At 45.9% G+C, this 17,453-nt stretch overlaps 1 protein-coding gene across 3 annotated transcripts in view; it reads right to left on the reverse strand.

The window, feature by feature from the left end:
• LOC147892283 (anaphase-promoting complex subunit) overlaps positions 1-17,453 on the reverse strand; it is a 191,470-nt gene that overhangs the window by 100,272 nt on the left and 73,745 nt on the right. For all 3 annotated transcript variants that reach the window (XM_087388196.1, XM_087388195.1, XM_087388197.1), the window contains 2 exons: positions 9,582-9,753; positions 9,363-9,441 (listed from right to left, as the gene is read on the reverse strand). In XM_087388196.1, coding sequence (XP_087244322.1) covers positions 9,363-9,441; positions 9,582-9,753 — 251 coding nt within the window. The remainder of the gene's footprint in view (positions 1-9,362; positions 9,442-9,581; positions 9,754-17,453) is intronic.

Genomic DNA, 17,453 nt, shown 5'->3' on the forward strand with positions numbered 1-17,453 from the left:
GATCACATTTTAACTTTGAGGGCTATCATTGACGAGGCGACGTCTACACACCAAAAGGTCTACACATGCTTTTTAGACTTTCGGAAGGCTTTTGACACTGTCCCATGATCCCGCATGATCAAGAGACTACACAAACAGTAGATTCTGAAGACATTGATATGGGGGGTGGGTCATAAGACTATACAAGTCACCCAGAGGCAAAGTTTATTCCCCAAGTGGTCTATTCAATTGGGTCAGCAGTACGATCGGAGTGAAGCAGGGCTGCCCCCTCTCACCGACTCTCTTCGGGCTTTACATTGATGAGATCACTTCCTTCATAGACCGCCTAGGAGGCGAAGGATCACTACTCGCGGATCTAATGACACAGATGTTGCTATACACTAATGACATAGTCCTTATCTCATCCTCAAGAGAGGGGCTACAGAGGTAGTTGGAGGCCCTAGAGGTATTCTACACACAGAGAGACGTGATAGTCAACTTTGGGAAGACCAAGTTTATGGTCTTTCACACCTCACATGTAGTGCTTCGACGAATCAGCTTCAATTATCGAGACAAGCCACTGGAGATAGTGCAGTCCTACACATATTTGGGAGCACTCTTCACAAGATCCGTTTTCACTATGACACATGCAGCCCATGCACAACTCACACGGGGACGGGGAGAGACAATGCTTCAAGGCACACTTTGGAAATCAGATATGCGTATACAAATGGGAATCCAGATTGGAAAGGTACGTGAGGAGATGACCCACGTGGTCGATACCAAGACTAAACATCACACACTGATGATCAAAGAGCTAGAAATGCAGGTCGCCAAGCTCGAAGAAGAGAATGAAGTGTTGAAAGCACGCAACCCACTTGAAGAAGGGGAAATCCAACCACCTCTTAATGAGGACTTGAACATGCTGAAAACAGAAAATGAAAAGCTCAAGGAAAAGATGGCTGCCCTACACATGACAATACAAGGGAAGAATGAGGAGTTCTCCAAGCAGATAGATAAGGGGCAAGCTGAAATGAAAGAATGGAGAGAAATGGTTACTAAGGGCAAAGCAGCTCCAACAAAGAGATAGTTTTATTACTATGCCTTAGAAGAAAACAAGAGAAGACATAGTAAAGCACTAAATGTCCTTGTTAGGGATCTCGCAGTTGGGGACACTGCCATGGCATATGCTGGAGCTGTGATCACTAAGATGGGGGTCAATCTCACCTTCGAGGCAACTTGGAGAGTAGGAAAGGATGATGCACCAACGAGACCTATGATTGTGAGATTCCGGACACTAGCAGACCGGTCTACCTTCATGAGCATGAGGGCAGCTCTTAAGGGGACTAGAACATACTTGGATGATGACCTCACGTTCTTACAACAAGAGCACAAGAGGGAGGGGTTGACGCGAGTGCTGGCTGCGAGGTGGGAAGGAAAATGGGCTATATATCGAGATGGTAAAGTAATCATTCGAGAAAGGATAGAAAGAGGTGGAGGAGATACAGATAGTGCATGACGGTGTCGGGCCTCTAAGACAGAGACACAGGGAATATTGGGTATGGCTGTTCGGAATTGTAAAGGCACTCTTTGGTCCCATCCAAGTGGCTTTTCAGAGACATATACAGATAGAGACATTATCTTGCACACCGAGACACATGAGAGCCTAGAGAGAGGGTTGCCCACAGTGACAGGATAGACGTAGGAGCTAGCTCACAGGAGAGTTGAGGTTAGACCTCCTCCAACTCTATACTCAGCTTCACTTATTGAGACGAGCCAGTGGAGATAGTGTAGTCCTACAAATATTTCGGAGCAGTCTTCACAAGACACGTTTTCACTATGACAGATGCAGCCCATGCACGACTCACACGGGGATGGGGTGCTGTGGCCCAATTGAAGAGACAGTGCTTCCAAGCACACTTTCAATATCCACAGATGAAGTGTTGGCTCTTCCATACGGTAGTGCGATCGACTGCCATGTATGCAACACCCTTCTAGGGATCTGTTCTACCGATAGAAGAGTGGAGGAGATTTGAGCGGCTACAGGTGACTATGGGATCTAGGATGATTCGAAGCAAGCCCTCAGCCCGCATGAGATACTACAAGCAGAGTTCGCCATAAACACCACTACAGATTGATGCCATCTTCCAGACAGTGACATTCATTGATAGAGTCTCGGACTCACCCCATTGGAGACTACCGAGGTTGGCTCTGGAGTCTTCTAGACGACTAGTCGGGAGTGGGGCGGACGCATGAGATAGTACAAGCAGAGTTCGCCATAAACACCACTACAGATTGATGCCATCTTCCAGACAGTGACATTCATTCATAGAGTCTCGGACTCACCCCATTGGAGACTACCGAGGTTGGCTCTGGAGTCTTCCAGACGACTAGTTGGGAGCGGGGCGGACACATGGTATGCACGTATATCCACATGGTTTGCCAGACATAGGATTCAAATGGACAAGCTCCCTCCCTTTTAGTACAGTATGGATGCACCCCTTGAGTTGATCCCGTGACATGAGATTAACCATATCATACGGTTAGATCTCCTCCAGCACCACACATCTCAGACTTGGGGTGAAGATCAAGAGCTCCTACCAAGTTCTACTGCGACCAATTCCTAAGCGTCTTGAAGGAAGTATCTTGAGGATAGAGGAGTCTCACATCCACTGAGGATTGCCATTGGGCAAATGTGGGTTTCATCCCATCAGCTAAGAATTGAGACAGGGAGAGCAACACTTATACCCAGAGAGCAGCGGATATGCATGCTATGCACATTGGGAGTGATTGAGACAAAGGAGCACTTTCTATGCGCCTGCCCAGCCTACTACGAGATCCGAGGGCGATACCACTGTCTCTATGAGGATGAGAGTGGTTTCGGCCCACTAGCATGATTGATCCTCTTCCATGACCAGGTCTGCATTGGTCTCTATCTCCTTGAGATGCGCAGACACAGGGAGACCCTGCTACAACAGATCAAAGAGCAGCAAGAGGTGACCAGACCATAGGATACAGAGACTGACACGGCATGTCACAGATTTCTATGCATTTGAGTCAGCTCTAGGACACAGTGGGGTGGAGGAGGAGGAGCTATCTGATATGCGGGCAGACTAGATTATCGAGAAGAGGATTGTAGAGGCCACCTGCAACACGGAGAGCGACCAGAGCACACTCGATTGAGGTCTGACCTATCACAGCACTTTCCTGGGAGGAGACCGCTCCATACGAGAGGAGACTCTGAACATACATCAGAGGGTTCAGAGATCGAACAGACCACGTCCCCTCCAGCACCACAGCATGAGATAGCCAAACAGACGCAGGTCCGAGACATTTTCACCACTCATAGATGAGCCACCACAATGCCGGGTTTCGGATTCTGAGTTCCAGCTCCAGCTCTCAGCCTACTTCAAATAGCACATGATATGATATGATATGACATGATATGTTTTGTACCTGATTTTGCAAGAGCTATTGAGCTCTTTACTCAGCAAGGGCCTTAGCGCGCACTTTGCTCCAGCCCTTTGTGGCTTGTATGAGTTTTTCCCTTTTGGTCTACTTTGCACTTTGTCCCATAGGCCTGCCAGGCCTCCCGTTTTAATCTCTCTCTCTCTCTCTCTCTCTCTCTCTCTCTCTCTCTGCCCATCAAATAGATGAAGGAAACGGTCAAGAATCAAGCATAAAGAGAAAAAAAATCAGAACTCGAGGTAAACTTTCAGATTTCAGATTTTCTAGCATAAGATCCAAGGGAAGAAAAATGCAGAGCCACATGTCCAGCATGGACTGTTCACCTGACCAAAAAACAAGGGGGGAAAAGGAGAGAAAATACAGTGTCATTTGGGCCAATGCGCAGAAGATAGGTGACCAGAAGGTCAAAACTTGCATAAATACCATGAGGGACATTTCGAAGATGCATGATGGTGATATTGAAAACCTGAGAAAATGCTTGGCGGCAGCAAGGATATGGGATTTAATGCTATGATGCAGGACATATGTACCTCCCTGGAAGAGGAAATGAACGAATGGAAATCAGATATGCAGATTGGTAAGGTACGTGAGGAGATGACCCACCTAGTGGATGCCAAGACCAACCACCACACACTAATGATCAAAGAGCTAGAAATGCAGGTCGCCAAGCTCGAAGAAGAGAATGAACTGTTCAAAGCACACAACCCACTTGAAGAGGGGGAAATCCAACCACCTCTTAATGAGGACTTGAACATGCTGAAAACAGAAAATGAAAAGCTCAAGAAAAAGATGGCTGCCCCACAAATGACAAACAAGGGAAGAATGAGGAGTTCTCCAAGCAGATAGATAAGGGGCAGGCTGAAATGAAAGAATGGAGAGAAATGGTTACTAAGGGCAAAGCAGCTCCAACAAAGAAATAGTTTTATCACTGATGCCTTAGAAGTAAACAAGACAAGACATAATAAAGCACTAAATGTCCTTGTTAGGGGTCTTGCAGTTGGGGACACTGCCATGGCATATGCTGAAGCTGTGATCACTAAGATGGGGGTCAATCTCACCTTCGAGGCAGCTTGGAGAGTAGGAAAGGATGATGCACCAACAAGACCTATGATTGTGGTATTCCGGACACTACCAGACCGGTCTACCTTCATGAGCATGAGGGCAGCTCTTAAGGGGACTAGAACATACTTGGATGATGACCTCACACTCTTACAACAAGAGCACAAGAGGGAGGGGATGACACGAGTGCTGGCCGTGAGGCGGGAAGGAAAATGGGTGTATATGGAGATGGTAAAGTAATCATTCGAGAAAGGATAGAAAGAGGTGGAGGAGATACAGATAGTGCATGACGGTGTCAGGCCTCTCAGACAGGGACACGGGGAAGATTGGGTATGGCTGTTTGGAATTGTAATGGCACTCTCTAGTCTGATCCATGTGGCTTTTTAGAGACATATATAGATACAGACACGCCGAGACAGATGAGAGCCCAGAGAGAGGGTTGCCCACAGTGACACGATACACCTGGGAGTTAATTGATAGGGGAGAGTTGAGGAGAGATAGTGGGGTACGAGATTCTAAAGGTGTGGCTGTCCTTTTCAAAACACACTTGAGACCACTCATATCTGTGGTACAAAGAGAGGAACACGTATGTCATATGTGGATACGAGTCCAGTTGTCAGATGCCCGACCAATCTTCATTGAGGTGTGCTACTTCCCCCCAGACACATCATCATATGCCCATGAGGTCACTACATAGGAATAGAGCCCAATTGAGACAATACATGATGACATCACAGAGCTCTCCAGGCACGAAGACACTGTACTTCAGGGGGACTCCAATGCAAGGATAGGGGATAGACAACTGGGCCTACTAGACTTTAAATACGAGAGAGATCCCCACATGTTTTCGGAGCTAGATGCAGGAGCGCTCGGGATCGTAGGACATTTTGCAGATGCCTTACATGTGACAACATACGAGCAATTTTTACTGAGTTGGGAGTAGTCCACAATCTCATCATCTACAATGGCCTTCAAAGATGGCCATCACATGTGATACTCACTTGTTTCCCACATGGAGGGAGGACAAGCACAGTGGACTACCTACTAGGCCCATTAGCTTTTGCTTCGCTAATACATGACCTCACAATACCCCCTCCCCCACTCGGAGTTGACCACTCATAGTTGGCCTTCCGTATCTCTGCTACTACGCCAATCACACACAAAGAGCTCCTACCATGCCTGCTCGCACCTATATCCACTTTGACCATGGCCTTGACCCACTATATGTGAGCCACTTAGCCAGAGAGCTTCTGACCCTACTAGAAGAGGATATAGACTTCGCCCACGCCTCGGACACCCTTGCCTCAGTAGTACAAAACGCCGCCACTAGATCTTTCCCTATGACCCAATCCACACGGGTCCAAGATGGGAAGATGCCTCAAAACCCGTGGTTTGACGACGAGTGCAAAGAGACGTGAGCCCACCTCACACCAAAGTGAGCCCTGGGTCAGTTGACGCCATCTGAGGCACAACGGATCTTCCGATGGTTGACATGCCACAAGAGACGGGCCTTCCTCACACACAAGATGGAGAGATCACCATATCATTTCAAGGAGGAGACTTGACCACTAGATGGGGGCTCATTTCGGAGGGAAAGCCACCCATTCCCATCACTGACCGAGGGTGTGGCACACTTATGCATGCCCCTTCTATGATGTTCCGATGCAGACACCACCAGATATGTCCTCTAGGACCAGGCCCACTACTTGTCCCTTGTTCACCACACTAAATGTTCGAGCTGCGCTCCACCGACTACACAACTAGAAAGCCCAAGATCATGAGGGCCTACAGACTGAGCATTTCGCACATGGGTAAGAGGTCTTAGCCCCAGTCCTAGCACAGATGTCTAACCATGTTCTAGGCCATGGCATCCCACTGGCATGGAGCACCACCACTATTGTACCGATACACAAAGCAAGAGACCCCATGGACATTGGAAACTACCGCACCCTCATGATTGGCCACACACTGGCCAAGATTTATGGATCGGTACTAGAGAGGGAGATCACCAGTCATAGAGGGGCACAAGGATAGCGGGCACTAGGGCAGGCAGGATTCCGGAGACACATTCTACCCTAGATCACATTTTCACTCTAAGGACTATCATTGAGGAGGCGACATCTAGACACCACTAGGTCTACACATGCTTTTTAGACTTTCGGAAGGCTTTTGACACTGTCCCATGATCCCACATGATCAAGAGACTACACGAACTCTAGATTCCGAAGACACTGATATGGGGGGTCATGAGACTATACGAGTCAGCCAAAGGCAAAGTTTATTCCCCAAGTGGTCTATTCGACTGGGTCAACAGTACGATCGGAGTGAAGCAGGGCTGCCCCCTCTCACCAACTCTCTTCGGGCTTTACATTGATGAGATCACTTCCCTCATAGACCCCCTAGGAGGCGAAGGATCACTACAGCCGGATCTCATGACACACAGGTTGCTATACACTGATGACATAGTCCTTATCTCATCCTCAGCAAAGGGGCTGCAGAGGCAGTTGGAGGGCCTAGAGGTGTTCTGCAAAGAAAGAGACTTGACAACCAACCTTGGGGAGACCAAAGTTATGGTCTTTCACACCTCACATGCAGTGCTTCATCAACTCAGCTTCACTTATCGAGACGAGCCAATGGAGATGGTGCAGTCCTACACATTTGGGAGCAATCTTCACAGGACCCCTTTTCACGATGACACACGCAACCCAAGCACGACTCACACGGGGACGGAGTGCTTTAGCTCAGCTAGAGCAACAGTGCTTCCAGGATATACAGACCAAGGGCTGGGTTTTCGATAGCTAGTGCAGCCAACTCTGATGTATGCAGCACCCTTTTGGGGATGCGATCTCCCGAAGACATATTGGAGGAAATTTGAGCGGCTACAGGTGATTATGGTGTCCAAGATGTTTCGGTGTAAGCCCTCATTCCCACATGAGATAGTATAGGCAACGTTGACCATGACACCTCTCCAGATCGATGCCATCTTTCAAACAGTGACATTCATCCACAGAGTCTGGGACTTACCTCACTAAAGACTTCCTAGACTAGCCCTACAGTCATCTAGACGACTAGCGCAGAGCCGGGCACGTACATGGTATGCATGTATATCTACATGGCTTGCCAGCCACGCTATCCAGATGGACAGACTCCCCCCTTTCAATACAACATGGATGTGCCTCCTAAGTCAATCCCACGAGATGAGATCAACCATATCATTCGGTTAGATCTACTCTAGCTCCATACATATCGGACTTGGGGAGGGGACCAGGAGCTCCCCAACAAGATCCCGTTCTACCATGACCACTTCCTAAGAGTATCAAAGGAGGGATTCATCATCAGACCCCAGTACCTCTACAAGCTATGCACACCGGCAGGAGGTTGAGACAAAAGAGCACTTCCTGTGTGCCTACCGAGCCTACTATGAGGTCTGGGGGCAATATCATTGGCTCTTTCAGGAGGGGCACGGTTTTGGCCCACTCTCACTGTTGATCCACTTCCACGACGCAGTTTGTGTTGGGTTCTATCTAATTGAGATGCGATGGCACAGAGAGACTATTGAGACACATCAGACAGGAACAGGAGGTGGCACTGAAGGCTGAGGTAGACCCAGCACAGCGACATGTTACGGATTTCTATGCATTCGAGTCAAATCCAGGACAGTGTGTGGCAGAACAGGAGCTAGCTGACATGAAGCCAATATGGGTCAGCTGGGAGAGATGACACACTGAGCCAACGACACAAAGACCACATAGGACACGGAGAGTGACTTGAGCACACATGATCGAGGTTCGGTCAATCTCAGCTCTCCTTACAGAAGACTGCCAGAGACCAAGTGTCACACTTAACATAGCCCATCGGATACAGAGGGCGAGGAGACCACGTCCTCCGCCCACAGCAAGAGACATCTCGACAGACGCAAACGCGAAATATCTTTGCAGCCCACCAGAGAGCCACCACAACACCGGGTTTCGGTTTTTGAGTTTCAGTTTTCAGCTTTTGAGTTCTGAGTTTGAGTTTTTGAGCTCTTGCATAGCACTCAGCAAGGGCCCTAGTGCGCCCTTTGCTTCAGCCCACAAAGGCCTGTATAAGTCTCTCTCTCTCTCTCTCTCTCTCTCTCTCTCTCTCTCTCTGGATTAGGTCCCATGGGTCATTTTTGGCCCCTCAAGGACGATAATAAATTCTACTTCTACTTCTCTCTCTCTCAGATGCCTTCTGCACTCCTCGACTCTCTTTGACACTCACAGATGTAAGGGTTTCCCTTTTTGGGATGTGTACTTTGTGTCAGAGTCCCATGAGTGCTTCTGTAGACGTTAATATTTCTTTCTTTCTTTTCTGCCCCCTTAGAAGGCTCCACCCTTTCAGCTCATTGTATCAGGTTCTTTCAGTCTCATAGACCCTTGGTCTTTCGAATAAACTTTCTTTCTTTCCTTCTCTCTCTCATATAGACACCTTGTGTGCGAGTGCGGACATTCGGGCGAGCACACATGAGAGAGAGAGAGAGAGAGAGAGAGAGAGGATTTAGATGTCGGACCCAAAAATGGTCGAAAGGAGGGGCAGGGGGTACCAAATCTTCAAGCATGTTTTCTATGGAGTTCTGACAATGGCAATGTCTCCTCTCAAGCTTAATTAAATCAGTTGCTTCTATTTATGAAAGACCCTTCCTTCTAGAATATCTTAGAATGGCAACCGTGTTCTGCATCTTAAGCACTACTTCCCCAAGCTTTAGACTCTCCCAGTTATTAAACACCAATTTACAGGTACCATCCTCATGGTAACAACGATATCTCAGTGCTAAAAACTTCACCACAATTTTTCATTTTATCGAATTCAACCTGAAGCAGGTACTCAGTTTATACCCTGTGTGAATCTGCAGCCAACGTCTCTAATTGATTGAGTTTTGCTTCAACTTGTGCAGAAGAGAAGGAACCCACCTCCCTGGCATAACAAAACACGATATAAATCAGCACTTCATAAATCATTAAGTTAAGTTTCAAAAGTATGTCGAACAGCACCCCACTTTAAGAGAGCTGATTGACTACAGAAATGAAATAGGGACAAGGCATTGCTCAGCATGCCTCTCAATCAAATCTGCCTGCTCTTTAATGTAAGCTTCCACCTGCCCTGAGCTGCGCAAGAATACCACTTCACCTAAAGTCTCAGTTTGGTTTGAGGCTGCACTGAAAGCGAAAGTAAAGCCTCCATCTTGTACCCTTCGTTGAAAAGCACTAGCCCTCAATGAGAATTCGTCTGCACAAGAGAGATATTGAACCCAGTTATTGCTGATATAACTGTGGACATTTGTGAGAAACGATGATGTCAAAGGAAAACAATTTATTCTCTCTCACTGACAAAGATTCCTTCAATCTTCATGTTCTTGAAACAGAAAAGGCTTACTCTAAATAGTGCTAAACAACGTGGTTTATTAATGTACATGAGAGCCCCAACAGAACCTATAGAACGGCTACAAAAACTTGTGGCCACCAACTTTTATCCACTTTATAGTGTTCTTATGTAGCGAGTTCTATAGTTGCTTGAGCTCTCTATTACCAAACTTGGCTTAAAAATCAATAGATATATGTGTTTAAATGTAGGATGAGCCTAGCTCTGAATCAACCTTCCATAGTTTCCCTAGAAATTCCTTCGAAATACCTTAGCTGCTTGCATCTAGAGACCCTATAGTGAAAGGGCCCCCATAAGTTGCATATTTAAATCATTTTCTATATGCTCATAGCTGTGCACATTTATGCATTAGGTGAGCGCATCACCATCAGTTCCCCCAGGTTTTTCATACTTTTCATGCCCTTTGCTTCTTATAGATGTTAGTCCATCTGCCTAATCCAATTCCAGCCACTAAGAAGGACACTCTTCCTTGCTGAGAGAAATATGATAATCCAAAATCCAACTGGTCCAAGATAGAAATCAGAAGATCTCACTGCACCACACAACAGAACATCTTTTTTTCCAAAAGAAAGAAGTGTAGATGAAACTCTGCGAGCAAGCTCAAGGGAGAAAGTACATCATAAGAGGCATGCGAAAACAATACCCAAATAGAGGTAAAATCAAGCTCCTGTAAAAGAGCTAAAATTTATTCAAGGTTGAGGCTAAAAGTGCCATCTTGACCTGTGGGGGATTCCGAGAAGAATGGGGAGCTGCTCACTCCCTCAATAAAACATTCTTCCTTGTCGAGGCTGCCGGTGAAGACCCCAACATGCTCCCCACAAAGGCTACCAAGGCGTGTATTATGTATGTCCAGATACTAGCCAATGTGTCTAAGGGGTGACCATCGAAAGCCTCTGTACATCCGGATCTCCGAATCTGCCACGGTGATATGCCCGCATGAATCTCCCACGAAGTGTCCTCGAACCAAAAGAGCCCAAGAATAGTCATGTTTCTCATGGACCACAAAGGGCCCGAAAGAGAAATCTAGTCTACCAAACCCCAGGTCATGAAGAAATGAGAAAACATAAAGGTGCTCAATTGTCTAGCAATCTCTTCCAAATGATCATCGCATGTCTGCATTCCCATAAGCAACGCTTAATAGACTCCTCAACAGAGAGGCAACAAATACATGTGGAATCTATCCTGAACCTTGACCTCCACTGGTTCACTGCAATCCCCCCATGAATACAGACCCAAAAGAAAGAGTGATTTTTCTATTCTTGAGAGATTTCCAGAGTCTCTTTCAAAAGGATTTTTGCAGATATGTATAAACCTGAAAATTCTCCCAATGAGGAGCTTTGGTGGGCTTCAACCTCTAAGACTGAGCTGAAATATCATGAAATTACTAATCGTATATCGAAAGAAGAGGAGTCTCTTCCCTCGATGCTTTGCATCAATCCACTCCCACTTCATGGGGTCCCGATGCAAATACTTTATGGGGACACCTCCATAGAGCCAAAGCCTCCATCAGCCCAAGGGAATGTGAGCTAGGTTAGGGTCTAAATACAATCTTGACTCCAAAAAGCACCGTCCCACATGACATACAACCATGAAATGCTGAAATGCAATATGCATAAGAATATCATCCGTAGAGTAATAACCTCACCCTAGAATGAACACCAAAGACCAAGCATCTCATTTGATCTTGGTAGTCCCACAATCTAAAGTGGAATCCCTAATGTAATAAATGCCCCTAGCTACATGCCCTGAGAGTGAAACCTCACCCAAAAGAACCCAATCCAAGGGTATGGCTACATCAATCTGCTCAATTCTCCATGCACTTCCTCTAAGGTGACTTAATAACTGGAATCGACGATCATCGAGAAGGCATTTGAAGATCCTCCAAGAACCCATAGAGGAAGGGGGACCTATCTCCATGAGGAACATTGCATACAGTACAAAGTACTAGTGGTTTGCCATGCTCATCAAGTATACTATCATTCCACATGCATGGCTACCTATCCATCTCTTCTCAAGAGGAAAGGGGAACTCTCCAAAGAGTACCTTCTGAACTTGGCCCAAGCTTTCAAAATAGCAACAATAAGAGGGCAAAAGGGAGCCCTGAGATGGGCTGATGTAAATATTCACTTGGTACTAGCCTTAAGAAGCCATATGAGGGGAGGACGAAACCTAGAGATGGGCTGATGTAAAGATCCACCTGGTACTATCCTTCCAATCTCCACCTATGGAACGAAAGAAGGAAGCAAGGTCGAGTTTGGTTGAGCTCCCAAAAAGGACTTTCCTTCTAATACTCTCCAATACTAGGGCTTTTTGCGATGGACAAATGCCCATACCGACCTGGCACCCCATGTATCTTACAAAAACACCCCTCACAATCCAAGTGAAATCCAAATCAGTCCCTCCAACCTGGGTGTTCTGGTCAGTAATCCAAAAGCCAATTGATTTTTTCCTATTAATCTGTGCACATGCTGGTGAACAAAATAAATCCAAGGCTGCCTTGAAAGACTTGAGGTTCTGTGGAGTGGAGGCAACTCTTCTTCATCTCGGATTCACAGATGCTTGGATTAGAGGGGCATCTGCTCTCTATAGATCAGCCCACATCCAGGTACTTATTGGAGGAGTCAAGGGAGACAAGTACTTGAGGTTCTAGATCAATCCGTCAGGGATGCTCTTTAGCCCCCTTTCTTTTTTTGTTTGAGGCTGAAGCTATGAGTATCTACATAGATCTCAAGCTGATATTCTTGGGCTGATACTTCCATTGAGGCAAGAAGATGAGTTTTTGGACATTGAGCTGGCAGATGACACGGCTGTCTTTTTGGATGTCACACCATAGACGCTCACTTCTTTCAGGACAGCCTTGGATTTGTTTTGCATGGTGGCAAGGGCACATATAAACTGGCACAAATCCAATGGCTTTTGGATCAACAATGAGGACACTCCAGACTAGGGAGCTGATTTTGGTTTCACATGGATTTAGAGGGGTGTTTCTGTCACGTATTTGGGATGCTAGGTAGGTGTGGGCATCTTTCCTGCACAGCAGTTTTCTCATGTGCTGGAGAGCATAAGAAGGAAACTCTGAAGGAGGTGGAGAGAGTGAGAGCTTGAGAGAGTGAGAGAGTCGAAAGCTTAGAAGCTGTAGTTTCAAAATAGAGTGTAAAGAGTACAACACAAAGTGGAGTTGATAAGGTTTTGTCATAGTGACAAAACCTTAGTAGTCACTAACCATAGTTAGTGAACTAACTGCAGTTAGGGGGAAAAACCTCTAAATGAGGGAAAAGTGCCCCTAACTAACTTATTATATTACATTGGTCACTGCTGAATTATATCTATAATTCCAACACCCCCCTGCAGTGCCAATGTCATGTACAAGGCTGATCAATCACCAAACGGATATAAGTTCAGGGCACTGCGAAATGCCTCGAACTTCTCACGTGGTAGTGCTTTGGTGAAAATATCTGCAACGTTGTCATGTGTGGACACAAAGATCATACTGATCTCTCCTGCGTGCAACTTCTCTCTGACGTAGTGATAGTGAACCTCAATGTGCTTCGTGCGAGCATGAAACACTGGATTCTTTGCCACTGCAATGGCACTCTGACTATCAGTGAGAATTGGAGAAGGACCCTCCAAAGACAGATGAAGATCAGCAAATAAACGTCTCAGCCAGACACATTCAACTGTTGCTGTGAAAGCTGCCCTGTACTCAGCTTCACATGATGAGGTAGCCACTAGTGGACTGCCTAGTGTCATAATCACCAGCCCAATCTGAATCACTGTAGGCATGCATCTGCAAGTCACCCCCCCTGGGAAATAGTAAGCCAAAAGACTTGGTGCCTTGCAAATAACGGAAGATGCGCTTAACTGCCTGCCAATGCATAGTTTTGGGGCTGTGCATGTACCTGCTCACCTGAGATACTGCAAACTGAATATCAGGCCTAGTATTGCAGAGATATATGAGGCATCCAACAGCTTGACTGTAAAGTGTGGCATCAACTGATTCTCCTGCATCATGCATTGTGAGTTTCAGCCCCGGTTCCATAGGAGTAGATATGGGCTTACACTCTTGCATGTTAAATCTGTCCAAGAGTTTCTGAACATACTTGGACTGAGACATAACAGTGCCACGTCTCTCATGAGAGAACTGGATCCCCAAATAAAAATGAAGCAGCCCCAAATCTGACATATCAAAGTGGGTCTGCAAATCAGTTTTGAAATCTGCAATTTTGTCGTCATTAGACCCTGTGAGCAGTAAGTCATCAACATAAAGAAGGATGACTAATATTTCCCCCCCATCCATCTTGATGTAGAGGGTGCTCTCAGTAGGACTATTGTGCAGCCCCTTGCTGGTCAAAAAGGCATGTATCTTGGCATACCATGCACGAGGGGCCTGTTTCAGCCCATATAAAGCTTTATTAAGCTTGAAGACTTGAAGTGCATTTGCTGTAATTCCAAAACCCGGAGGTGGTTTGACATACACCTCTTCCAGCAAGTTCCCATTTAAGAAGGCTGTTTTGATGTCCAACTGATGAACATTCCACTCAAAATGTGCAGCCATTGCAATTACTGATCGGATGGTAGTCATCCGGGATGTAGGAGCAAAAGTCTCCTCATAATCTATGCCCTTTTTCTGAGCATAGCCTTTAGCAACCAGCCTGGCTTTATATCTGTCAATGGAGCCATCTGGCTTCCGTTTGACTTTAAATACCCATCGTGTGCCAATAGCATGTTTACCCTGTGGCAAGTCCACAACATCCCAAGTCTGATTTTTTGCAATGGACTGCAACTCATCGTGCATGGCATTCATCCAATGCACATTACCTTGTGCCTCTTCAAATGTGGCAGGCTCCTCTTCATCAAGGAGAGTACCTGCATATGCTGATTCCACTGAATTAGCACCTTCCATGTGCCTTGCTGCACTGCGAGTCCTGCCAGGTAACGGAGCATCAAGTTTACTCTCCCGGAGAGTCTGTAACAGCCAGTTTGGGACTGTTTTTGCTGCATGTATGTCTGCAATTTCTTGCTGTACCACTTGTTCCACTTCCTGTGGAGGAGGCATGACATCCCTTGGCGGAACTGAAGCATTTGAAGGTTGCTGTAAATTCTGATTTTGGATCAGAAAAATCAGCAGGGGAACCCAAAGCAATGGGTAGCAACCCTTGAAAGACATCTTCTGAAGGTGAAGGCATTTGAAAATCAGCCTGAGTGTAAGCTGAATTTTCAGAAAATATCACATCTCTACTTACAATGATTTTGCGTGTAGCAGGATTGTAGAGACGATACCCCTTGCTCTCTGCACTGTATCCAACAAATATGCATTTGATGGCTTTAGCTGACAATTTGTGTCTAAATTCAACTGGCACATGTGCATAGGCAAGGCATCCAAAGACTCGGAAGTGATCCACTGAAGGCTTCCTGTCATTCCAGACCTCAAAAGGAGTTTTTGTTTTTAAAGCCTTAGTGGGAGCCCTGTTCAAAATGTAATTGGCACACATCAAACCCTCTAACCAGAATTTATGAGGCATGTGTTTGCTTTTCAGCATACATCTGTCCATCTCCATGAGGGTTCTATTTTTCCTCTCAGCTTTGCCATTTTGCTGAGGAGTCAGTCTGACTGTGAGCTGATGCACAATACCCTTTTGTTTGAGGAAAGCATCAAATTCTGCAGATAGGTATTCCCCACCTCTATCCGTGCGTAATGTCTGTATCTTGAGCCCGGTTTCATTTTCAACCATGGCTGAAAAGTGTTTAAACACTGTGAACACTTCAGATTTCTTTTTCAGCCCATAAACCCAAGTAAAATTGGAGTAGTCATCAATAAATGTGACAAAGTAGAGATGACCACCCAATGAAGGAGTCCTCATGGGACCACAGACATCACTGTGTATAAGCTGCAATTTGCGGACAGCTTTAACTGAACCATCCTTTTTGAAGGGAAATCTATGCATTTTACCTAAAATGCACCCTTCACAGGCATGTGGAGGAGGTATCTCAAGAGGTGGCAATGCATCAACCATTGAAAATTTCTGAAGTGTCATTAAGCTGTTGTAATGCATGTGGCCATATCTGGCATGCCATAATTCTGCATTTTGCATGGCAACTGTAGGGGTAGAAATTGCCAAAGCATGAGCTGCTCTTTTCTGAAAAATATCAAGCTGAAAAAGCCCACGCAGCAGAGTACCAGATAACATTAAGGCATAGTTAGCTTCCCTGTACCAGACAGCACATTTGTCATCCTCAAAGATGACCTGAAATCCATCTCTGTTAAGAGTGGACACTGAAAGGAGATTTTTGGTTATGCCAGGCACATATAATACATCAGAAAGTCTGAAAATTGAGCCATCAATTGCAGTGAGCTCAACTTCTCCTGTGCCACGTACTGAATATGAGGAGTTGTTGGCACAAGTGACTTTCTTACCAACAGGAGGTGGATGCAAGGAAGTAAAGAGACACTTCCTCGAAGTGATGTGCTTGGATGCACCGCTGTCAAAATACCATGTGTTCAGTGTTTCATCAACACTGAAAGCAGATGCATCTGAAGGAGAGTCAAAACTGCAAGTCAAAAATGCATATGTATCATCACTGCAAGAAGCTGTACTATCCCGAGCATCTGGAACAGCCAACCTAGAATCAGAAATGCAAGATAAAAAGGCATAGTCTTGACCAACAAAGTTGGCTGCAGCATCCCCACTGTCAGATGCACAAGGGGCTGAATCTGAAACAGCCATTCCTGAGCTGTTTTTCTTTTCCTTTGCAATCCTTTTCCTGCATTCTGCTATGTGATGACCTGGCTTTTTGCAGTAGTGACAAAAACCCTTCTTTTTGGGCTTGCTTGCATCACTTTTAGCCTTTTGTGAAGCCTGTCCTGACCCACTGGAAGGCTGATTTGCTGCTGTTTTTGCTTGTCCCTTTGTTTTTTATTTGAATTTTGAGAGCATGGCTTGTTCACCTGCACGTGAAGCCAAATTTTTCCTGGTCTGCTCTTCCTGAAGCAGAAGTCCTATCAGCTCATGAAAAGAAAGAGGATTTGCACCCCCCCTCAATGATAAATTCAGCGAAGTATGAAAGCTGAGATAAGACTCAGGAAGAGAATTCAGAGTGGTTGTAATCATCTCTGAATCAAGAATAATTTCATCTATGTTTAACAACTGCTCTCTGAGATCCTGTAGCTTAGTGAGGTGGGCTGACATGGAGTCACCCTCCTCCATATGTGTATTGCTCAACTCTCTTTTTAAAAAAGATACCCTGGCATCATTCCGTGCTGCATACATGCTTTCCAAAATATCCCACGCTGCCCTGGAGGTCTTACACGACCGGATATGCGGAATGATTGATCTTTTCACTGAAAGAGAGATGCAAGACAAGGCTAAGGCATCCCGTGAATCCCATCTCTTTTGCTCAGGAGTATTGACTGTAGCTGCACCAACAACTTGTCCTGCAGCTGCACCTTGTGCACGACCTCTTCCACCTCCTTGGTGAGGAGGGGTAGCAGGTGCAATATCTGCTGGTCGGATTTCATCCCCATTGACATAATCCCATAAATTGCGAGA

Source organism: Dipteris shenzhenensis, chromosome 17, assembly GCF_047967505.1.
Source record: "Dipteris shenzhenensis isolate YYH24624 ecotype China chromosome 17, Dip_SZ_1.0, whole genome shotgun sequence".
Lineage (NCBI taxonomy): Eukaryota > Viridiplantae > Streptophyta > Polypodiopsida > Gleicheniales > Dipteridaceae > Dipteris > Dipteris shenzhenensis.